We start from the raw sequence: 25,380 nt of genomic DNA, 5'->3' as shown, positions 1-25,380 counted from the left end.
CACCTGTTCTGCGGGGGCAAGGGGCAACTGGTGGCAGCTGCCACGCCCTCTGTTTCAGGAAGCAAACCTCTTTTGCATGCGCGGCACGTAAAAACAATTTCGTTTGGCTTGGGCATCCGCGACTGCAGCTTCATCAGCAGCATGCCGTGCAGAAATTGTTTTAAATCATCTACTCCGCCATCTATTTTATAAACTGAAATTTAAAATAACAAGCTGTAAGCGTGCTTTGATTATTCTGGGCGTGGCACGAAGGAGGAATCCTGGCAGGACTCGGAATAGAAATGGAGATAAAATGGAGGCAGCAGCAATTCAGCGCATCGCAAATTGCAAATTGAGCAGAAAAGCATTCAGTTGGCGACTTTTAGGGGAGGAGAAGGGGCTTCTAGATGCCAGCAGGCCATATTTCAGGTTTTCCGATCAAATGTACTGCAGATGCAACACAATGCTCGTGGAAACATGAGTAGTTCGATTGCAATCCCTCCTAGTTCTTCGTTAATTAACAGACAAAAACGATACATTTGAGTGCCTAGTGCTTTTGTTTTTTATGGCAGCAGTTCAGTTGCCATATCAAATGGCTTTTGGAGGTAAACTTAATGTTCGAGCAATCAATAAAATGTCAACCAGGAAGCAATTGTGGGTCTGAAGTTCGTGCCTTTCCACTTTCGTGCCGAGTTAATTTTGTTGCCTTGGGGGAATTCCATCCATGCCATCTGGTTTCCCCCATTTCCCTATTCAAAAAGATTAAAGGGCATACATTTTGGTGATCAAACACTGGGCGCCTAATGACAAGCGCTAAGTGGAAGGCAATCAATAATTTTGTAAGGCATTTCCGTAACCTTATGTAATCGCAGTGGTTGCATGGCTACGCCAAATTGAATGCCAATTAAAGTTCGTTCGCGAGGTCACCACGCTTCCAGATTAACGAATGGGGTCAGCGCTTGGTGACCCTGTTGATAAAAGCGGGGAGACCCCGAATCGCGTGCAAGTCAACAGGTTGATCGGGCGACAATTATGGCGAAATGAAATTATACTGAAACAAACGGAAACTATCTGAAAGTTGCTTCAATTCACTGTGTAAGTTTTGCCAAAGAAATAAAACTTCTGGACTACTTTTATCCGAAAAAAGTAATAGGTAGGCCCTAAAAGCAAAGTAAATATATTGTTAATGCCATAAAACTCGCACCATTAAAGTGGCAATACATTTGTATCCCAACCTGGTGACGCTAATGCAGTTTAAAGCCCAACAAATAGCTTTCCACTGAGACGCTCGCAAATTGCCAGTGATTTCCAAGTGTCGTAAGTCGCCGAGTGCCCGCAAAAAGTCCCACAAGTTCGAGGTTTTGCCCACCAACTAGGCCGCTCCTCATAACCCTTGTCGCAATCTGGAGGAGACTCCTCGAGTGACATAAATCAGGGCAGGACCTCCTCCGCAACCCTATCAGCATTGCAATCTCATCTCGCCGCGCTGGCCAACCGCAAGTTAAATAGTTTCGAGAACGGCCATTATATGGGATACATGGGTGAAATATGAAAAATGCCATCAAAACGCCGCGAAACGAACTCACTGACTAACCGAATGACTAACTGACTGACTGGCTCACAGACTGACTGACTGGCTGACTGACTGACTGGCTGACTGACTGACTGGCTGACTGAATGAATGACTTACTGACTCTCTGAATGAGTGACTTGGTGGAACTGAAAAGACGCCGGGCCATTTATAACCGGGCTGGGTTGGGTTTGGGTTAGATGCTAGCCTCCATGGGCCATGGGCCATGGGCCATGTTCCTCTGATGCGATAAGAATAATTGGAATGTCAGTTTAGATGCGCGCACGTAAAATGCGAACGCAAAGCGACACATACACATCCATTGCCGCCCCCGCAACGCAGCGAGGGGCGTGCCCAGCTGCACGTGTTGCAGCGAACACTGCAGAAAAAGTATGTTTACTTACACCATTTACTTACACCATTTTCTGTTTATAATTTTGCAAAATTCGTAAATTCTCCGAACTGAAGTTCCATAAATTAGAACAGATAGACGTGCTTCTCAGTGTAACAGCAGCAAATGCAGCACAATAGTTGCAGCAACATCGCTGATTTTGCTGCTGCTGCTGCTGCTGCTGATGTTGCTTCTGTGTCTGTCGGCGTCGTCGCCGGCGCACTTGGCTGAACAATGACATAAGTCTAATGACAAGCAGAACGACGATGACGACGATGGCCGAATAGCGAATAGCGAATGGCAACAGCGACCGCAGAGCCGCCGCCAGGAAGAAAGGACGAGGACGAGGACGAGGAGCAGGAGGTCCTGCGGGGTGCTCCAGCTGCTGTGATGACACTGACAACAATGACAACGCTGACATGACATGCCGGGAACAAGAACTCACAAAAAAGCGATAAAGCGACGTAAGAGCGGAATTTCAAGTTGGCCATAAAGAAGCTGTAATACCCTAAAGTATCCGAAGGCGAAAAGCGTGTACTGCACTCGGCGCTAAATTTGCAGCCATTAAAGTTGAAGCTCATCATATTTGCTCAGCTTGCAACTGAAATGTTGCTTAGCTAACAAGGCTGTTTCATATTTATTTTATTTCATATTTTATATACCTTGAATAGATATGTTGCAAGCAAGTGCTGGCCACCAATTGGCACTTCTGCAGGACCACTTCGCATATATAGCAATGCCGCCGCGAGTTCGGAAAGAAATCAAATTCGAACGCAGTGTAGTGCAGCGGGTGGGTGGTGGTGCACGAGTGGGTGGTGGTGCACGAGTGGGTGGACAGCGGGTGGGCAGGCTAAGCATAAATTTAGCTGCATGCTGCGGTCAGCAATATGCGTCCATGATAAACGAGCTGGAATAGGGTTTTTCGTGCAGCGCGGAGTGCGGAGAGTGGAATTTCAGGGGCTGTCAGGACAGGACACCGAGAGGATGCAGTGGAGCGGCCAGGCAGCCAGGCAGCCAGGCAGCCAGCCGTGCCCATTTATCGTCCAAATTGAAATTGAAAATCAGGCAGGCGCAACGCGCATCGGGTGGCAGCAATCGCTCCACAATTTCGGCGGCGCACATAATCGGGCATCAGGAAGCGTAGTTCCCGAGTCCCGAATCCTGTCAGAGCGGCTGCATCCGATGGCCACCAGCCACTTGGGTTCTGAAACACGGCGCCATGATTAGCTTGTTGCGCATGCGTTGTGGGCGTGTCCATTAGTCAGGGATCAGCAGATCCCGGAACTCGTCCGCCAGGCGAACATAAAATGGCCAGCAGAGGGGTCGACTCGTTGGCCACTTGTGTGCCACGTTGCATGTTGCAAGTTGCAGCTGCGGCTGCTGTGGCTGCTGTTTTCAATGTTGTTGCCACTTCTGTTCCTGTTGTGCCACCAATTCTGAACACTTTTTGTAGCTACCAGCTGCATATCCAGAGTTTCTGCTGACTTTGCCCCATTTCCTTCATCATTGCTGCCACACTGCAATTATAGCACTTCCCATTCCCCTGGTTGTTGTTCAACCGATATTGTTGCTGCCGTGGCCATACATCATTTTTCTGCTGCTGCTGCTGCTGCCACTGGGGCTTTTCAAAAGCATTGAAAACAAGTCAAGGAATCGTTTGTTTCTGTCGGTAAAAGTCATGAAAACTGTGAGTTATGTGTCGGGGAAGAAATGAAAAATTGAGGCAGACAAACTGCTGTAATGGTTAAAGGAATGCAAACGGGGCGTCAGTCATTACTCCTGAAATAATATATTCAAAATGAACCCATGTGATACATTCTGAAAATGTTTTTGCTTAGTGCCAAATATATAGATATTTGTTGCATATTGCTGGTGCAATTTGTACACCTGTTTTTCGGGAGTGACTTTGTACTTGGGGCTGTGAGTTTTAATTGAGAAAACGCATACTTGTAGTTACAATTTATATTTGTATTTAAGTTTTTTTTATTTAAATGGCCAATTTTGGCAATATCTGCTGTTCGCCCTCGACAAGAATAAAATGACCCGGAAATTATGAAAAGGAGCCAATTGAAAATGTAAAATTGCTGAGCTTGGCACAAAACTCATTTGACATTCAAATGGCAGTTGGCGCGGGGAAAAGGGGCGGGGAAAACACATTGAGGGGGTGGCATTCTCACTCGATTTTCGCAAAAAGTTAACGGCGAGCTGCGACTTTTGGCTAGTTTCTTGCTCGGATCGCTGGCCACTTCGCCTACATATATATTTCGCTTCCTTTTTATTTTTTTTTGATAAATGTCATGGGTTGATGGGCTGCCAAGGCCATTAGGCGACAGCCTCTCAAACGGGGTCAACAATATATTACACGCTTATATGCAAATGAGTTCAATTTCTGACCAACCGAAAAAGCATTATGGACTGCTGGACCTGACTGCGAATTTTTGGTGGTGTTGGTGGTGTTGGAGGAGGTTTTACGATGCTTTTGGTGGCTGAAGAAAATTGCCAAGTTAGTGAATTATAAAACGGCTGGGAGGCAGCTGCAGAAACGGAAATGCCAGGCCAAAATTGAAAATCTATGCAAAGGGCAAAAAGGGGCAGCAAATTGCTCGCCCGAAGTATGGATTTGATTTTTTTTCATTATTTTTTCTTTGTGAGTGAGTGGGTGTGAGTGTGGTTTCCATATAAGGGGGCTTAAATTTGCATAAGAAACCCTAAAATAAGCTTCCCAGTTTGCACGCTAGACTGGCCAACTTTCTTTTAGCCAATATTAAATGGGAATTTTCAGGGCTTTGAAAAAAACCAATACGAAACCAATTTTAATTGAATTAACATGGTAGTGACCATTTCTGGCCGCATTCAAGCACTAAATTGGTCAACTTATGACCTTGTCGTGCACCTTCGAGCTGATTTGCTCCAATCTGATTTATCTGTGCCAATTTACTTCACTTTTGCTGAAACTATTTCAATCAAAGACAAACTTTCAATTGGCAAGCCAAAGCGACTGCTTCCTCTTCCTCCTCCATTTGAATGCTAATCTTCGGGACCACGCCCCCAACATCCACAAGGCCCCCACTTTTCTGGCACACAAAGGGAAAGCTAAAGCCGAGCATTAAAAAGTTTGCGTACAAGTTTTTTGCAGTCGCATTTTGCAATAGATACATATATACTCCATCTCCTGCCTCCTGCTACTTTGGGCGCTCGTTTTTGTACATTTTATCAGCATATCATGCTATTAACTTTTACATAAATGCCTATCAGCTGGCCCGACTCCTTGAGCCTTCCACTTTTCCCACTGCCACTGCCTCTGCTGCTGCTGCTCCTTTGCCGATTTTTGAGGCGAGTCCTTGACTCATGTGTGCCTCAGATGCACTGAAGAAAATGGCCTCCAAACAATTGGAATTCGAAATGTACAGCAGTTCCATGTTTCAAGCTCGCTTAATGCTTTTCAAATAAACCACAAACTGGTCTCATTTCTGGTCTTGCCATTTCTGCAGGGGAACCTCGATTTAAAAAAGTATATTTTCCTGTCTGCCAGCAGCTGGCATATCGGAAATGAAAGAGCGGGAAAAGCCGCGGATCTATGTACCGCGATGGGCAGACATTTAAAGCGGCGGGACGCAGACGTCAAGGGTTCTGGCTGCGATAAGGAAGAGACATCCACGCAGAGGGAGCAGCTGAAAAGGACGAAGAGGAGCCGGCGGCGGATGCTTAGCCCCGTTGACAATTTTATTTGCATACTTCGCGGCGCACAGGGCGCTCGGCACTTATGACGCATGACGGAAAGATTGCGTCCGCCTCGAGATCTTCGGCGTTTTCCCGGCCTTTGTTTGCTTGCTGCTCGGGGAAAAACTTCAGTACGGCCTCAGTGTTAGTTTCTCTCGTCTCCCTGTTTCGGTTTCGGTTTCGGTTTCCCTTTTTGTTTTGTGCTTTTTTGGCGAGCTAACGCTTTCGTTTCGCTGCCAACTCAATTAAAGTGTCCCCACGGACACGGAGTAGCAGCAGTTTTCCTTTTTTCGCCAGTTTGGCATATGTACGCACACACCAGCACCAACACATACGCCACGAGCCACATGCCGCATGCCGCATGCCACTCGAAGTGGCCGGAAATGCGCGCCAGAGTTGCCACAGTCACGAACGCAGTGCACTTGATGCGTCGTCGACTTGGCTTAGTCGCTGACTTTTCGAGGAAACCCAAACTACAGGCCGAGTTTGTGCTCTGTGTTCTATGCTCCTGGTAATCCCGACGAGCGGTGCAGCCGCACGTAGCACTACCCGTATGCTAATAAATTATTTTATTTGCTTTATAAACCATAAAATTGGCATGCCCCAGCCACGCCCCTTAAACCCGACCCACGCCCACGCCGGCAGCGCTTAAGTGCACACTTAGCCCGGCCCACACTGCGTATGATAAATGTTAAAAGCAATGCCGAGCCGGCAGAACTCGGCGTTCACTGGACCACAGAGCCAGCCTTTTTCGGTTCTCGCATTTCGGCAGTATGCTTTTCTTTTTTCCTATTTTTGTTTTTTTTTTTTTTGTTTTTAACTGGGGCTGGGAGTGGATTTGCCATGTCCCAGTTTCGCAGTTGTCCGAGGGCAGACAGCAACAGGTATGGGAATAAAAACGAGTGAGATAGGGCGGAAAAGGGGGAAGCGCTCAAATCGCACGGCGGTAACATAAAAATGCCCGTTAAATTGAGCTTGGCAGAGCAAAAACACACACACACACACACACAGTAGTGGTAGTTGCATATGCAATCGGCCTAGAATCGCAAAAGGGTTGAGAATTGGAAGCTGGGAGCTGGGAGCTGAGTGCCGGCGGACAATCATCGATTGAGGGCCTACAATGTGTTTGGGCATTAAGTCCATAGTTGATGCTTCAATCGCACATTTTATATGGCTCCAGCAGAGCGTTCAATAAAAAATTGGCCAAATTTATTATACCATCTATAGTATGAGCCATATATTTGCCGGGTTTTTTCGCGAATCGCGAGATTTTTTATGCAAACGAATAACCAGCGGTCTGCGCAAATAAAGAAATTACAATTATTAATTTGATATATAAATCCGATATAGGCACAATAAGTAATCGTCGAATTTTGCACTTTTTCATATGCAGACGAGGCAAGGTTTTTACCTCGAAACCATTTTTTTTGGCCCTATCCATCGGGAGTTTGACGGGCGAATAAGTGCTGATCTTTGCTGCAGTTGACTTTTTTGCGCATTTCTGGATTAAGTCAGGGCAGTATGGCGATTTTTTCTTAAATCATGTTGGCTATTATTATTAATTCGATTTGCATTTATTCGTGCTTCTCAAATTTATGGACTTTTAAACAAATTTTTTGTAGCAATCCATAATGTGGCACGAGTTATGACAGATATTTTTAAGTATTCTGTGCAAATTGCAATTCCATTCGGCAGGCTTTTAACCGAATGCAAATTAAAGCGGTAAAAACACGCTTGTAGTTTCAATAAAACATAAGCAAGATCGAAAACACGGATTGACATTATAGGGTATATATTGTTTTAGTTTGCGAGAATTCCATTGGAATGTTGGAAATGTTTCTATGCCCAGGCGAGTGGGGGCTTAATCAAGTTGCTCAAATGTCAGCGGGCATTAAGGCAGTTGCTCCTGCTCCCTGTCCACCTCCTGTCATGCCATCACTTTTGTTATCCTGGCAATTGACAACTTAACGATGCCTCGGCTGCTCTGCTCCTTGAATGGCATGCTCAAAACATTATCACGCACAGCGGGACAAGTCGTTGGATACCAGAATGTTGGCGGAGGAGTGGGCATGTCGGGTATATGTCGGCATGGTGTGTAAAAAAACCATAAAAATGCAAAAGACAAAGGACATGTGATTGCTGGGCGCCCCGTGTCCTTGCCCCGCCCATCTGAATATGTGTGTTTAATAAAAAAATTATGAGCTTCAATTACGCAGCGGCGGACGGAGGAGCGAGAGTCTGAGTCTGAGTCTGAGTTTGAGTTTGAGGCGCCGCAGCGAGTGCATAAAACGCTGAACAAATAACAGCAGCCGGGATAAGAGGGCCATGTGTGCCAGTGTTTGTGTTTGCATAACATAATTCTTTCTGGCAAAGTTGTAAACCCAAAACGAGGACGTGTCACGAGGGCGGGAGTGGGAGTGGGCTGGGTCCTCTCACTTTTTAGCTAAGTAAGCCGAGCTGGATGTGAGGCACTTTGGGATACCCACTAAATGTGGCAGCCAGTAAGAAGCTGCATAAAAGCTAAATATGCAATTATACTGTACCAAACATTTCTGAGTGCAAAGTAATTCAGACAAATACTTTAATTACCAAGAAAATAACTTGTTTCAAAAATGCAAATATAAATATAAATATGCACTATAAAATGAACTAATAAGCCTATGTAAAGAACAATACAAAATACTGGAATCTCCTTCACATATCTGCTGCTGGGTTATACCTTTGAGGGTGTGAGTGTGCCAAGAGGAGTGTGAGTGTGAGTGTGAGTGTGAGTGTTATGTCTGAGTGTGGGTGTGGGTGTGGGTGTGAGTGTGAGTGCGCGGTGGAGACGTGCATGTGAATGGCGGCCATAAATCAGCTGGCGACAGCCAAGGGCAGCCAGGATCATGGGGACGAGTGTGCGAGTGTGCGAGTGTGTCACCCCGGAGGACTGACGCTTCGCCTTTAATTGGCTGGCAGCCACCAAGGGCCTTGGGCAGCCCACACCAGCCACCCACCAGCCGCCCACCAGCCGCCCACAAGCCAAGCACCAGCAGCCTGCTCATCAGCATAATCGTCGGTGTAATCGTGGCGCAAAAATGTTCTCGCACCTGCAACACCTACGCTTCAAAATAGGAAAGTGCCACCGGCTCACGAATCATGGATGCCAAAAATGGCACTTAACACTTAGCAAATGTCGCTGCCATTTTGGGGCGGCCATTTTCCGCCGCTTCGTTTCGTTCCGCTTCCGTTTCCGTTTTCGTTTCTGCTTCCCATCGTTTCCTGTGCGCTTGGGTTTATTAGTTTTAAATGTAATTGTTTCATTCGAGTGTGCGAAAAGTGTATTTAGCTGTTTTCATTAGTGCTTCATTTAACTTATTTTTGTTTAAGAAAAAGTCGGATTGAAAGCCATAGAAACTTTAATATTGCATGGTAACGTTACATTTATTTTACTTATACGTTTGTGTAATGCGAATTTAGCTGTGTTCCTAATTATTTTCCCATATTTTGCTGTAATTAATATTATATATTATTATTACATTACTTATAATCTCACCTTTTTGCGCATTTCTCGGGTGCTTGCGAAACGCTAGCGATACTGGCTAATCTGCCGACAGCCGGCGCGCTGTCATGTCTGTTGCAAGTTGCACGTTGCACGTTGCGTTGCACATCGCAGCTTGCAGGTGTCTGGTTGCAGAGTTCCGGGCTTGGGTTGCAGGTTGCTGATTCCTGGCTGTTGGCAGCACGTTGCAAGTGGCACGGTGGTATTTCGTAGACGTCCAGTTAGCAGGATGTGCGCCAGTTATTTTTCCATGGATGGGCGAATGTGTGTGTGCGCCTGCAGCTGGAGCTGTGAAACTTATCTGTATGTGGCCAGCCCCAATTTGCTACTTGGCGGCATTTATCGGTGGAGACACCAGTTCCCAGTTGCCAGCTGCCAGTTGCCAGTTGCCAGTGGCCAGTGGCCGGTTGCCCCGATCCAGCCAATACTCGCAGCAAAGAGTACAGCATGTTACATAAACTGCTTACAGAACAACAAACAAGCTACTGGGCATATAATATGGGCGTTTATCATTTAATTAATTGCCTTTCGTTGCCATTTTCATTAAGTAATTTTCGCCTTTCGCTGTTGTTTGCTCTTCCCCGCCATTCTTCTTCCTTCGACTTTTTTTTTTTTTTCGTCCTTTCTTTCTTTGTTGCACTTGCCTGGAAGCGAAAAGCTGTGGGAAAATTCACGAGAGGCGAGGCAACAGCTGTGGCATGTAGCCAGCTTGTATGTGTACTTATTGGAGTTGCACAGAGAGAAATAGTTTGCAGTTTCATACATCTTAAGCGGTTACTAATTCATGTTACTCGATATCATTTTTGTAGAACAACGCCTTTGACTAATGAGGCTATGTACACATACTTAACTATTTGAAATAATATATCCATTTGCTTGGCAAAGTTAATTTTGGCTAGTGCTTCCAACATGAATGCTTTAAAAGTTTATATTTACCATTGATTTTAGAAATGAACATGGAAATACTATGAATGCTTTTCGGTGTGTTATTTCTTTTGTGTATGTTTACACATATAGTGTGTGTACATGTGTGTAGGTCCTGCAGAGTCCTGCTCAAGTGTGTGTGTGTGTGTGTGTTTGGAAGTTGGGAGTGTGTAGAGCAGGGGAGCCGGCTTTCGATCGGCTCCAAATTGCCACTCGTTGTAAAGTGGCAATTAACGCCACATGACGCTGTCAACAAATGGCCCTGGCTAGGCATTACACACCCACACCCACAGCCAAACACACACACACGCACACGTCTGCACACACGTATTGATATGTGGAACACTTACAACACTTGTTAAGTGCATTTTTCAATGCCCCCTGGCAGCTTTTTTGTTTGGAGCTCAAGAAGTCAGGAGAAGTAGGGAGAGCTCTGGGGGCCTCGAATGTACTAATTTTTAAATTATTACCTGAGACACGACAGCGACACGAATGCATTTCTCAGAAAAATGTACAGGTGCAAGAAACTTGGGAAGGAATGAAATCCGATAACAAAGCCATTTTCCAGCCCTTCCACAGCCACGCCCACCTGTCATTTCGAGTCATCGGAAGGCTGGGATTCTCGGGTGCAAAATTGTAAGTTGGCAAAAACTAGCTTTGTAATTTTGGACATAAGCCCGTGGGGGCTGTCAGGTGATTTAGCAGGTCGTAACTACTATTATTATGTTACGCAAAACCTTGGCTGGCTTACTAGCAATTCGAAAAATAAGTAAGTGGTTCTTGCTGTTCTACTATTACTACTCCCAATTTGGAAAATAAAACATATGGTTTTCATGTGAAAATGCGCAGCACGCAGCTCTTTAAGTCACTTCAAATATACTTTAATGTGATCAATAGATGGGAATGGGTGAAATCACGAAACAATGCACAGCATTCCAGTTGGAATATTGGCCAATATTGGGGAACCACCTTCCAGGGCTTCCCTGCTTGCCATTTTCCTACCTGAAGACCCCACTAAATGCTGTTTTTCCCGACATTTTGCAGGCTCCACGGACGCCGCCTCGAAGCGCTTCTTCACGGACTTCCTGCAGGACCTGCCGACGCCCGGAACCGGAGGACCCACTTTCGACACGACCATTGGCACGAACATCACAGGACTCGTGGGCAAGACGGTGAAGCTGACCTGCCGCGTCAAGAATTTGGGCAATCGCACGGTGAGTACGCACCAAAATGCTGGGCGTGGGGATGGGGATGCGGCAAGTGGAAGCTGTGCATAATAATTTCAAAGTACTTGACCAAAAAACGAATGAGAGTATAAAAACGTGAAAGTTTCGCAGCGCAAACTTGTCAAAAGGCGTTACGCTTGACAGGGCGGCGAGTGCTGCTGTTGCAGTGGCAGTTGCAGCGGCAGCTGCATCTATACCATGCCACGCCCCCCAAACGAAACGCCCCCTTTCTGGGGAGGGGCTGGCTGAGGAGGGCAGCTGTCGCCTGTCGTTTTTGGTTGCGGATTTTAGCCCGGCCCTCCGGGCTCCAAGTGAAAAGTTGTAAGCTGCTGCCGTACACCGCCCGCTTTTCATTATGAAAATGCAGCTGGGAAATGCAGTTGCATTTGCTGCGCTGTTGCTGCTGTTGCTGTTGCTGTTGCTGTTGCTGTTGCAGCTGTTAAACAATTAGCAAATTAAACTTTGAACTTTCAACTCTGGCAGCCGGCGAGCGAAATCAGAAAAACAATGCGAGTAACAAAGCCGTGGCGAATGTTCTTCTGTTTCGCTCCGTTCAGTTCATTTTAGTTGAATTTAGTTTCTCGGTGCTGGCACAACGCTGCGTATGAGTGACGTGGATGCCGTGGATGCCGTGGATGCCGCGAATGATTCCCCCCCCCGCCTTTTAGCAAGTTTCCTCCTCAAGTGTCGCGCGGCCATAAAACTTTCAAAATTTTTACGCTCCGCTGGCTTATTAGGTGAGTGGCGAGTCCAGCAAGTTTGAGTCCCGCCCCTCCGCTCCGCTCACCTCACCTCACCTCCTAAAAGCCCCAAAATCAGAAAAAAAAAAAAGGAAAAATATACAAAACAAAAAAACAAAGTTTTCGCCGCTCGCTTCCCATTTTAATTTCAGCTTGACAAAGTGAATGAATGACTTGAAGCCCGAGTTTCGCTCACAGCTCTCCTATTTCATTTTCATTTTGGATAGGAAACAAGCTCCTAGTTGCAAAACTCCAACTGATTGGGGTTTTTCGTCAAACGGCGGTTATGAACGCGTCCAACTAATTACAAGGCTTCTGCAAACAACCGCTAATTAAGTGCGCTTTCCACGGGATATCAATTATTTCTCCGAAAAACTATCTGCTGCTGTCGGGGCTGTTTTTCATATATCTCCCTTACATAGTTGTTGCTCAAACTTGCTGGGTATTATTTTCACTAAAAAGCGACTGAAAGGCATGATGATTAGTTACTTAATGTATTATTGTGTTAAAATTTCAGTCAGCGTCTTTTTTCATCAAGTTGTCGGTCTTTTTTCCAAACAAATGTGTGCTTTTGTTTAAACAACAAAAGACGTTAAAAAACAATGGTTAGGAAACATAATATTTTGACTCGGAAAATTTAATCATGTTACCCATCATACAAAAAATGGAAATAATGGAATAATGAAAATAAATGGAAATAAGCCATACCTTTCTGAGCTCCTTATTAAATTTCCATTTAATTAGGATTTCTTTTTTTCGAAATTGATCAAATTCCAAAAAATAATTTACCCTAAGCTTCTAAAAATGAGAAGGTATCTCTTCTTTTGGTAATTTGCTGCACAAACCTGTTATTATTTTGACTGTGTATCAGTTTTTAGCCAAGTGATCTTTGATATCAAATTTTGGCAAGCGCGTTTTTCGCTGTTTGGTCTAAAAATGTCAGCTTTTCTGCCATAAAAATTAAAATAATGGGCCAAAAATGGAATGCCCAATCCATCTAGATACCAAAAAATATCCCAAAAATGCCAAAAGAGTATAATTTTCTTAGGCCAAGACTGAAATGGATCATTCGAATTCTTTATAGCTGTACAAAAGCGATATATCTGAATTCGTGCAGTCCACAAAGAGTTGAATTGATTACCCCTTCATTAAATCAAAATATCCCTCCCATTACTAGCAATATTTACTCTTACAAGTAGTTTATGCTACCTGACTGGCATAAATCCCGATTTCATGGGGGACCCGATATTTTGCCTCCCCAAATTTTCGCATATATATAATACATAGCCGGCCAAACTCCCAACGTGATGCATGCATTTGTGCGTTGGTCATCGAAGCTGATGAGCTAGCTAAATACTGTGTAATTAATCACCAGCCGAACAGCCAGCCATTTATTACTCGCCTTGGATATCAGTTGATTTCCTCCCAGACGCCTAATTACTCAGAAGATGTTAGTTCATGAATTATACCAGCCACAGAGTGTGCAAGTTTCATTTTCTGAGAGCTCTGCAGCTTGCAACTTGCAGCTTGCAACTTGCAGCTTGCACATGTCCCTTAATGGCAACAGTTTTCCATGCGATTTAACAATTTTCGAGCGCGTTTTTATGCCAAACAATAAATGGCGCCATCAAGTATGCAGCCGATGAGAAAGCTTCGCTTCAAACAATTTATTCAGCTTCTTGAGTTTCGGTGGCAAAGTAAGATACGAATATGTAGCTTGTGTTCTGTTGAGTTGAGAAATTCTATTATTACTCACTTATTACAACTCAAGTTTGAAGCACAACCGCACTAAGTTGTGCCAATTAACGTGTGTACTCCGCCTGTTACCAAGGGAAATCGGCACATTTTCCGCGCATCCTTTGTAGTAGGCCAATTTCCTGCGAGGCTCAGAATGGCGAATGCCAGGGAAATCAAGTGACATTAAAATTTCCCTTTGAAATTCATTAGCAAACGCGATTTGGCGACTGCCGAGTGTTTATTAACAAAGCCTTCACTTAACTTTGTGTGGCTTGCTTTTTGATGGGTGGTGTCGGTTGGCTGGGTGGTTGGGTGGCTGGGTGGGTTGGTCCCCACTGAAGAAGCATGTCATTTGCGGTCCTCGAGAGGCGGCGACCACAAGTCAGGGCTTCCTTGACACCGCAGAATGGCAATGGCTGCAGATGGGGAATTACACGGGTGGCACGGGGGAGGGGAAACGCAGATGGGGTCTTTAATGGGTGCTCCAAATTCGCAATGCATGTAGTTCATTAGTGTGTAATTGTGTGTGTGTGTGGGTGTGTGTGTCCTGTATGTGTGTGCCTGAATTGCGCATAGATTTGCATCAATTGAATTGTCAATGCCCTGAGCAATGACCGCAGCCACAGAAGGAACAACGACAACGACAACGACAACGACAACGACATCGTGACCATGATGACTGAGGAGCCCAAGTGGACAGGTACAGTGGCCCAAGCCACAGCACTAACAAGTTTCCCTCGAAATGTTCGTTTTTCAAGTTGCAAATATGGCAATTAAGAGCGGCATTGTACAAATATTAGAAGAAATATATTGATTTGTGCGCAATGGCAATTAAAACCAGAACTACTGCTATTATACATTTGTGTCTTAGCTCTGCTTTCACTTTTCGCAGTATTCTTATGCTTAGCATACTTTTTAGCTTGACTCCACTGTACTTTTTGGTGGGTGGTGGTTGCACAGTGAGCCCCGTTCATTTCTGGCCAACTGCAATTGAAATTGTTGCGGTTGATTTTACAAGTAAATTGTCACTGCCAGTTGTAACACAACCCAGTTCCACTTTCCACTCTCCACTCTCCACTTTCCACCAACCGAAAAGCCCCTGCCCTTTGGCCCCGAAACAATTGAAAATGCAATTTAGCGTGTGAGGTTTCGCTGCGCCTCGTCCTTTTCCGTTTGGTTTCCGTTGTTCCGCTGGGTCCTTGGATCCTTTTTTCTCACTTTTCCCGCTTGGCACCCTCTATCCAATCTTTGGCCTTTTGTTTTCCGAATGGACACCGCAGAGGTTCCATCACCTGCACCCTCCAATTTCCCCGCTTTCCTCTGAGGTGGCAGGCACAGCTATTCTGATGCGTTTTCGTTTCGCTTTCATGTGTGGAAAACAGGACTAACTGGAGGCACAGGAAAAAATGCGCTCTTTTCGTGACTTTTGAACATTTTTTTATTGGAAAAAAAAACAATTAATTCGTAGCTATAGTCAGCAGAGCTGTCATAATCTGCAAATCTCTGGCAGACCAAAAATGGTCCCTGAACTGTGAACTCGCATGTTATAAGTGGTATTTTCCTAAAAATAGCTTCAAATATTTCATAGTACCCCTTAAATATTTAAACATTTTTTTCTGTGCCTTTTTCTTTCCCCCCGGAAAAAGTTGTCTTCCTTTTTGCACGTTTTACAACGTTTTTTCGCCAAAGTCAAAGCCGTTCTCCACGCACAGAAAAAAAATTTAAAAATTGCGTTTATACATTTCGTTCCTTCTTTTTAGCCAGCTGTATGTTTGTGCTGGCGATTGCCACGCCCACTCGCTTTTTGCCTGCCTTGACTGACTGTCTGTTTGTTCAACGGCACAGGACCAAAAGCAGCTCCATGAGCCACAGAATCCTAAAGAGAAATAAAGAAGAACTTTCCGCTTTTCCTCGAAGAAAAAAACTAAACAGTGTCAACCCAATGACCCCGCTTTCCAGTCTGCCCGCCAAAAAATTACCATCCCCTCTCTTTGTGCCAAAAAGGGAATTCGTAGTGTATCCAGTAAATTAGTTGTAATATTCGCAGAGAGGAAAACCCTGGGCACTCATTAGAAAATCTCTTTCCTGGGCGAGAGTTTTCCAAGAGGAAGTCGCATTAGACACATCGATTGCCACGCCCATTCGGCCCATCTGATATCAAAGTGTATGCTTACATAGCGAAAGGAAATCGCAATCTCCTGCTGTTGTAAGCGTGTGTTGTCATCGCTTTATACGAGGGCGCAAGTAGGCGTGGCGCCTGCTGGCTAAAAAGCAAATCAATCAAAGAAACGTTTAATATTTTTCGCTATCCGCTTCACGGAGCGCGCTGACATAAAATCCATCCGAGGGGCGCCATTCGAACTGAACTGGGAAAGTCAAAAGTAGAGAGTCGAAAAGCTGAGCGACTGCCATGGCAGCCGGGAAAACAATCGTCTGCCTTTGTGTCAGCTGTCAATTTTCCAGCATTTACTTAGCTGCCAGGGCAACGCGGTGAAAATGTCGTGGAAAATGCCGTGGAAAATGCCGTGGAAAATGTCTCCGCACATGCGGGTACAAAGCAAAACCAGCTAATGATCTCAAGATCTCAAAATTCCATCGAACCTAGCCTTCCAATCAGGCTCTACACGGGAAGAAAATTAGGAGCCTTGTACCAATTAGTTGCAATTGCGAAGTGCACATAACTTTGTGGCACATTTTGAAAGTCAGCTGTGGAAAATCGTGTGAAAACAGAATCTATGCTCGACAATTTGACTTCGACTAAGTCAACAACATATCAAAATTCCTTGCTTTTGCGACTTCCGCTCAACAAGACAAATGCAACAACTAATGCATAAGCAAATTTTCAATAAATTCACCATTTTCCTAATGTATTTTCCATGACAGAGCGGCAAGCAATAAACCCAATGAAATATAACAAATTGCTCCGGCTGCGGCAATTAGATTCGGGTGTGACCTGGGTTTGTTTTCCTTTATTATTTTGTTTTGGGTATGGCAGGGTTTTCCGTTTTCCGGCGACATATGCAGATACGCATATAAGTTGGTAGTACGCATCCAAATCGTTTATCTTCGTCAATGGTTTCTGATTTATGTGCCCGGTGATTGCTTCACCTTGCGAGTATTTGTATGCTGTATATCGCATTTCTCCCGGCGGCACTTTCACCCGCTAATGTGCCGGGTCAAAGGTTGAGGCGCGGCCACTGCGGCATTTAAATACAATTTCCCCGCCCCGCAGCCTAAACAAAAAATAAAACAAGCAGCATTGCGTTACGTGCCAGGTTTCAAGACACGTGGATGGCAAGGAAATCGGGAAACGGTGGATGGGGGGCAAGGCCAGTGGTCCCCTGCTTATTATTATTATTATTATTATTTCATCTGGCTGTTGTTGTGCGAGCCCGGCAATTTCATTCAATTTCGCTTACGAATTTTCGACGCCCCCGGCAATTGAAGCCGGAAAAGCAGCCAGCGAAAGAAACCGCCGCCCCATTCCCGATTCCAATCACCTGAAACAGCGTGGAGCACCCGGAAAACCCACCCACCGCTTAGCTCGTTAGGATCGGACACTTGCGGTTTATGAAAAGCTGTTGCCGGCGCATCCTGGAACGTGTCCTGCGAGTGTCATTAGCAGAGGCCACGGCAAATCAAACAATCCTGCCATTCTGCCATTCTGGTTAACCATAAATATGCAGCCAGCCCGTTGAGCGATGTGCCATTGATGGCCTTCTTATGCTAATTTCCGTGAAATTTTCATATTTATATTGCGCTGCAAACTTTTTATGGGCCTCTGCCGCAAAAGATAAAGACAATTCGGGTGACCGATGAGTCGTATGAGTAATATTTTGCGTGTGTCTATGAAAAATTCATGCGACTTGCAATCGCTCACCTCGTTTCTTCTTTCTTTCCCCACGTACACAGTATATACATTTCCATCTTCGCAGCCAGCTGGCTGGCAATGGAAAAGCGTTTTTGCAACAGAATAATAAATTATTCAAAATGCAAAACGTTGCGTATGAGTGATTTAAAGCAAATACACATACTATACATGTACATATACACGTTCGCAAATATATTCGCATCGGAAAATGCGTGCCCATATGGGATGGGATATGTATGAGCTATATCGGGCGCAGGTAGGCCACGCCCACCCATCTATATCCGCCCCTTTGAGGGCTATTTCGATATCTTTGCATATTTATTGGCTTTCAGCATGCCTTGTGCACCTTCTTTTATGTTTGCTTTGTCTTGCTCGCTTTTTATTAGCATTCTTGGCTCCAATCGAAGTGGATTCGAGGGTCAGCGGAATAAGCGATTGGGGACAGTGGGGAAAGTAGGGAAAGTGCCCCAAATGGCCACTTTCTAAATGGTCTGTGCAAGGAGATAATGGTCCCACATATTGTGGCGTGTCCTGTGCAGCCTTACATCAAATTTAAGCCCGTCGGCAAAGTCAACAATATATATAATAGGGCATAGCTTTTAACCTAGCAAGCCTACGACTTATTGCAACTAATATCCGATTTGTATGTTATGTTAGTCTCGTTATTCCGCCCTAAAAATCAAATCCAAGGACTTCAAACTTCTGATTTCCAAGGCGATTACAAAGTGTTTAAGAAGCCAACAGGGGAGAACGCCACCTATCGGAAATTTATCGATGTCAAGCCGCCCATTGAGTTAAGGCTCGCAATCAATCATCCTTAAACACATCTCTCGATTCAGGTCCAATCGACTGCCAGGCATCTTGCCAATCAGGCTCAAGCAAAATCTCCGGGCCCCGGGACTTTTCCGGCATTTTCCCTTCGCTTTTCCCGCTTTCATGCGACAGCAGTCGTGCATCTTATTTATTGCTTTATTAAACAGCAAGGAGCAGAAGTGAAAAAACAGGGACAACAATGGCGACCGGAAACCAAAGCATAAGCCCCCAAATAAACAATGCTCCCCAACTGAACTTGCTGCCCCGGAAAACTATCTTTTCTTGGGCGAACTTTAGCGCCTTCAATCAAAAGAGAGTCTCCCCTGCCAAAGGAGTGGCTAGTTGCTACCCTTTTCTAATTTACTTACACTTGAGAAGTTTTCAAATGGGAGAATACAACCTAAGCTTCTGCTTCATTAGGGCGGAAGTAAAAAAGGATTTGAACAATCAAAACTGGGGCTAATTCATAATTCCAAGACCAGAGGAGTTAGGCTCCCCAGAAACATACTGAAAATGCTTGTTATCATAACCAAATCTGTAGTTTAAAGATGGCGGCTACTTACTATAATTGTATAATTCCAATTCAATGAGCGAAAGTCAAGCGAAGCGATGTGGAATTTGAGCAGCAACTGCACACGACAACTGGAAAAGGGGCGAGGGTCGGAATTAAAATGCCACCAACTGTCAGTCCGAGTGGCATAAATCATAAATTACACGACGAGCTTGTCAGCGGCACTCGTCCTTAGACACGCACGCACACACATAGTCGTAGTCCTTTTGGGTTTTTCATTTTTAACTTGACCCAGTCGAAGGCAATGTTGTCGTAAAACATTTACACGGCAAAAAACAGAATGAGTGCTGGGTATTTCGTGGGTAGGCACAAGAACCTGCAGACGCAGTGCGCTGGAAACTAAAAACCGAAACAACCGCAGGGCTGTGCCACAGGATATCTAGAGAAGGACATGCAGGAGCAAAAAAAGTGAGGAAGGAGAGCGGCAAATGAAAACTGTCATAAAAGTTGAGCACGGCGTTGGGGGTATTTGTTGCATTTGGCGGCGAGACGGGGGAAGCGCGAAAGCGGCGAAGGAAAGCGGGAAAAGAAAGGACGAAGGCGAGTCCTTGCAGGTGATTTCCGTTTGTCGCCAGCGGCAACTTGGCTGTCAGTTCAGACATCGTTTTTGTGCAAACTTTGTCAATGTCGCTCCGCAGTGCGCAGTGCCTCGGCTTTTGGCCCAGGTCCTGGGATCAGGCTAATCTTGGCCAGCGGGCGCGGGGGGTCGGGCACTCGGCTGCTGGACCAGGTCCCCGCGAGGTGGGCGTGGAAAAGGACACCCAGGACACTCGACGCGCGCTAAGCGAAACACGTACGCCGACCCACTCATCGCAGGGCAAGGTCGCCTCTCGCTGCTCCCGGCTGGTTGTCATTCCGCTGGAGTTCCGCCTTCCGGTCCCAGCTCACCTTTCACACAAGTCCAAGTGCTCCGCCAAGAGCGCACTGCGCGAAAAAGTCGGGAAAATTATTAATTAAATGGCAATAGATACAAGCACTTGCAAAACCATCAACTAAAACGTATCAGTCACAAAAATCACTTGTATTACTTGGAAAAGGAAAGTATCTAGTATCTTTTAACCGCCATAATGACAATCCTGCTATTGATTTAGTTGCACATCTTGTGCAGTGATTAAAACGACTTCTTTTCGAGTGCCCACGGCTGATATGCAAATGAATCCCATCGATTTCGCTGCCGCTTCCGCAAGATTAATTTGGAATTAGATAAGTTTTTGCTCGTTTTTGCTCGTGTACGCTCCCGCTGTACTTACACTTGATAGGCTTCACGTGGTACGTGTCCGTGTCCGTGTCCTGCTGTCCTCGACAATTGGCGCGAAGAAGTTTCCCCCAGCGAAATTCCAGGGTGCCAGGGTGCCACCCACTTCGAGCAAAGAAAAGCGCTGAAAAACATTAGAGCGAAAGTTTGCTCTTAACGAAGCGTTCAAGTGGAATAAGTGGAACAAATACGACTTGCGCCCCCCGTTGGTGGCGAGGGGCGTGGCTGCAACTCAATATAATCAGCATCGTCGTCGTGGGCGAACAAAGGTGCGCCCCAAGAAGCACCTCTTCCTCTGGAGGACACCAGGCCAGCTGACTGAGTACACTGTCACCAGTCGAATAATTTCCACAATACCTTTATACGAATAAATCGTGAAAACACCGTGCTATTCTCTCAGTGTGCCAGGCAGCAGTGTCAGCAACAATGGGATTGTCAACTACGGGCTGGCATGGGGCACGTTCGTGCTGTGCCGATACCCCCGGGCGATACCCATTGATGTTTTCAGCGAAGTTGATTGTAAAATAATTGAACAGCAGGCTGCGCAAAGCGCCAGCGGCACATGAGCCCCAACAACAATTACTGCGGATGGGGGCCATTACATGATGGACGCTGAATTCAGTTGGCGAACAATGGGGCAGCTGTCCTGGTGCCCCAGACCAGGTATCCACAGCTGCCACACGCCGGGAACAGGGTCAGTTGCTATTCGAAATGATTATGACAACATGGCTGTGCGAAAAGTAGAGAAATGCTTTTAAACGCCCCCGGCAATGGCAGCATTTGCAGGAAGGAATTAGTGCAAAATAGATTTTACACATTTCATAAAAGTTCAATTTGTTGGTTTATAACACTGCGGTTTCAGCAGATAGCTGAGTATTAACCGCCCAGTGCTTCAATTTAATTAGGGCATTAATTTTTAGCCATATATCATTTGGCTACTTGTTTGATTTCGGGGAATAAGTTTGCCCCCAGAGAGATTGAGACAAAGGCAGGACCTTCCAGGACCCAGACCTTCCGATAGCCAGATAGCCGGATAACCAGATAGCCAGATGGCCACCCGCCAAGTGACGAGCCAAACTGAATGCTCCCCATTGGTTCCAGCTCCCTCAAGGCCATTGTTTGACAAGGCCAATCCCTCTTTAAAGGAGTGGGGCAAACTAATGAGTGAACGTGTTCGAGCAAATTGCCCCTAACGGCATTCAGCCCGGCCCACAAACCCGTGGCCTAATCAAACCCAGCCCCTCCTGCCACCCCCTCCCCTAGGTCCTTCCTGGGACGACATTTATTGACCAAATTAAAAGATGCATAACAAAAGCTTTGTCATGCTGCTCTGCTGGTGGAGCTGGAGATGGAGATGGAGCTGGAACGGAGCTGGAGCTGTCTTAAAACTTGGTCGAGCATAAATCATAAAAAGCAATTCCCCATCTCCATCGCCTCGGAAAGACATTTACTAACTAAAAGCGACGTCGTCAACTAACAAACAGTAATGAAAACTTTTAACAGAGCCCCCAGACAACAGGAAAATGGAGGGAAAAGAGCACTGGATGGATGTTTGGGGGATTCGAAAGGGATGGATGGATGGATGGATGGGTGGATGGGTGGATGGGTGGATGGGTGGATGGATGGATGGATGGATGGCTGGCTGGCTGGATGGTTATGGGTATTTCTGGCTGGGAGCGGAGAAATACAAAATAAATTAAAAGCAATAATGTCATTGAGGCACTGGGCTTGATTGGCATCCCATGGAATGGGGGTGGCTGACCACTCCCACTCCACGGCAAACTGTCGTCATGGCAAAAGTTTTAATCTTAAATCAACCAAACGACGACAAATGTTCACAAGCAATTTCTTGTGCTTAGCAAATATTTACCCAATAAATTCCATTAAAACTAACAATTGGTTTACTTTTTAGCTTAAATGGGCGTGAGCAGGGGGCGTGTGGAGGCAACTTTCGACTTGGCTCTGTAGTTTTGTTGCAAGTGGCAAGGCGACAGCTACCGCAGCAGCTGAGCACTCGAACTAGTGCACTGCGAGAAATAAAGGCAAATCAAACTTATGCGCAGTATGTGCAGGTACAGACTATGTAAACTGGTTTTTCCTACTTGGCTCAGCGCCCAAAGATGATTAGCTGGTCAGCTGTCTAGTAAATAGCCCTTAGTATGCTGCGATTTCTCGCAGTGTGCGAGCTAAATGAAGAATGTGAGCTGCAATCCATGCGTAGGTGTCGTTGTAAGTGCCGGAAGTGGCTTTTCGCACAGTTTTTCTCCTTCCGTCGCGCCATCGTTATATCTGCCTTAACCCTTTTTCTTTTTTTTGACCCAGGCAGCAGGATGCGCGACATGCATAAAACAAAGTGATGCGAGCCAGAGTGAAAATAAATAAACATGCAGCCGGGAAAACCCAGACGGAAACCGATTGCGGATTGCGGGGATCTTGAGGGGGCTGTTCGCTGGGGGGCTGCAAATTGGTTGCCTTTTTTATTCCCGCGCTCCTCAGTTGCAGCACATTTTCCAACAGCAGTTGCCAAAAAAAGAAGGCCAAAAAGTGGCAAAAAGTAGAAACAGCAGCCGCAGAAAAACGAGGTTTCAATTGCCAAAGTCAAATAAACTTGAGCTGAGCCAGCAGTTACTGGTGAGGGCTTATCACCGAGTTCGTGACGGCTTTTTGCTCCATTAGATTGGTAAATAAAACACGAAATTATGCTGGTTTTGTGCCCCTTAAAACTACTCAGTTATTTGATAAGCGATATTTGCGTGCATAATTTAAAGCCTATTTAACTCGCGATTTTTCATTTTCGCGCTCGCGATCGTTTTGGGATCCTTGCAGTTAGTTTTCCAACTGATTGGCAATTGAATGTATTGATTTTAGAAAATATATAGCTTGTTTGCCAACCCAAAACTATTGGAAAGCTCTCAGCTTCGGGAGCGAGTGGCAACTGCATTTCCCAAGACGTATTCAAAATGAATGAAAAGCGTAGGAAAGCAGCATTTTCCTTGCAAATGCCAATAACAGCGGCGAATAAAGAAATGAAAATCGCATTACAAGGGAAACTAAGGGGCACAGCTTTTCCCCTGCCCCCTCTTCCTTCTGCACTGCATCTGTCCGCCGCGTTTTCCGTCCGGAGCGCCGATAAAGTCGCCGTAGCCGGGCTTTTTGTTATGGCAAAAAGATTTCGGGTCCGCCTTGCCCTTTCCCGCTTTTCCGCTTTTCCTCTTTTTCCACGGAATACCCTGACTTTGCAAAAGTTCCTGGGCAAAGCGACTCAAAGGAAACACAAGTACATATGAAGTTGCAATAAGAATGCCTTAGTTTTTAGACGGACAGCAGCTGAACTTTGGCAATCACAATCACCAAGTACCAAGTACCAAGTACGAAGTACCAAGTACCAAGTACCAAGTACCAAGTACCAAGTACCAAGTACCAAGTACCAAGTACCAAGTACCAAGTACCAAGTACCAAGTACCAAGTACCAAGTACCAAGTACCAAGTACCAAGTACCAAGTACCAAGTACCAAGTACCAAGTACCAAGTACCAAGTACCAAGTACCAAGTACCAAGTACCAAGTACCAAGTACCAAGTACCAAGTACCAAGTACCAAGTACCAAGTGCCAAGTACTAAGTACTAGTATGTATTATTGGCTTGTTAGAGTATTTTGCGATTCGTTTCGTTTTAATTTACGCTCCTGCTCCTGTTTTTCGGTGGCACACATATCACGGACAACGGGGACATTAGGAGGTCTCAGGATTCCGCCCGTCTGATGATTGGCTGGGCGGGGGGCGGGGGGCAGGGGGCAGGGGGAATTTAGAAGAGCGTTTTTGCTTCTTTGTTTTAGGGGGTTTTGAATTCCTTAGTCGAATCGGGACTGCGGTATGTGCTTCATATGTCCCCAAAGCCGCACTGACAAGTTTTTGCCACGACGCTTTGCGCGCTGGTTGTTTTTCTTTGCTTGGGCGACACTTTGTTACCCCACGGCTGCTCGATTTTTTCTCTGCTCTGCTTTTATTTTCATTTACTGGGGAATCCAGTGGGTTTTTCCTTTTTTTCCGCATTTTTTTTGTATTTTTTAGGTGGCTGGGAAGCTAAAAGTTTGCGCTGCGTGAAACTTTTTAGTTGGTTTATATTGCGCCGAGCTTGGGCGATGGAAACGAGCGCAAATTATGAGATGTCCTTGCTGTTGAATATGTAAGGAGATGTTTCTTTGCACTCTCACTCTGTGGGCCCCATTTCCCCGATTTCCCCGATTTCCCCGATTTCCACCGTATTTCCTCACGCCCAGCCCCGCGTTTTTTACTCCCCCCTGCCTGCACGGCTGTTTTGCCAAGTTGTTTGCTTAGTTTATTGTTGCCATTGTCGCTGCACGTGAGAGGCTGCTGATTGGGACTAGCTGGCAATACCCGGCGATACTTGGCTACCTGGCAACCGAGCTGCGAGTCCGACTGCAGTCGAAATGAAGTGCCAATCAGTGCCAAAACCCCCAACTGCGGGGTGCACAGGGGGTGGCACAGGTCGACCTTCGCCCGTTGGATTTTCCCACCCCCACACACAAAGCACACAAAACACACAAAACTCACAAGTCATTTCGGCCATCTCCTTCCCGGAAACGGGGGAAAAAGGTGTCTCAAAAGTTCCCGGGACTAACAATCCTCTGGATTATTGTTGCCTCACTGAAGGCTACATTTATGATTGCCATTTACAAAGCATATTTTTCCTATTATTATTTCTTGCTATATGATATATGTTTGCTAGCTCGTCGGAATAACAATTTATTACTGCCCTTTTGGAGCATCGCAATTAATGCGATGTGAATTTACTGCAATTGAAGTGAAACCTTGTGTCTTATTTAAAAAAAAAAAACTAATTCAGCTTAGTGTTAATAAACTTAAATGTTAATATGTACACCATTGGTATGATTATCCTTTTAAATAAAGCGCAATTCCATTTGAATTTTGGAATGCACTATGTTTCGATGGTTTTAGGCATGCACTAAACCCATTTTGAAGTACACTTAATTATACATGTAATTCATTTTGCCGTGTTTAC

The 25,380-nt window shown here is 45.5% G+C and overlaps 1 protein-coding gene across 1 annotated transcript in view; it reads left to right on the top strand.

Annotated features, from left to right (window-relative positions):
- Positions 1-25,380, top strand: part of LOC6550597 (zwei Ig domain protein zig-8) — a 63,015-nt gene that overhangs the window by 18,376 nt on the left and 19,259 nt on the right. The window contains exon 3 of the mRNA XM_001978138.3: positions 11,170-11,339. Within this exon, the coding sequence (XP_001978174.1) occupies positions 11,170-11,339 (170 nt within the window). The remainder of the gene's footprint in view (positions 1-11,169; positions 11,340-25,380) is intronic.

Source organism: Drosophila erecta, unplaced genomic scaffold (genome assembly GCF_003286155.1).
Source record: "Drosophila erecta strain 14021-0224.00,06,07 unplaced genomic scaffold, DereRS2 tig00000126-arrow-pilon, whole genome shotgun sequence".
In the NCBI taxonomy this organism is placed as follows: domain Eukaryota; kingdom Metazoa; phylum Arthropoda; class Insecta; order Diptera; family Drosophilidae; genus Drosophila; species Drosophila erecta.
Note: the sequence above shows the minus strand (reverse complement) of the source record. Positions and strands in the feature narration are given on the sequence as shown.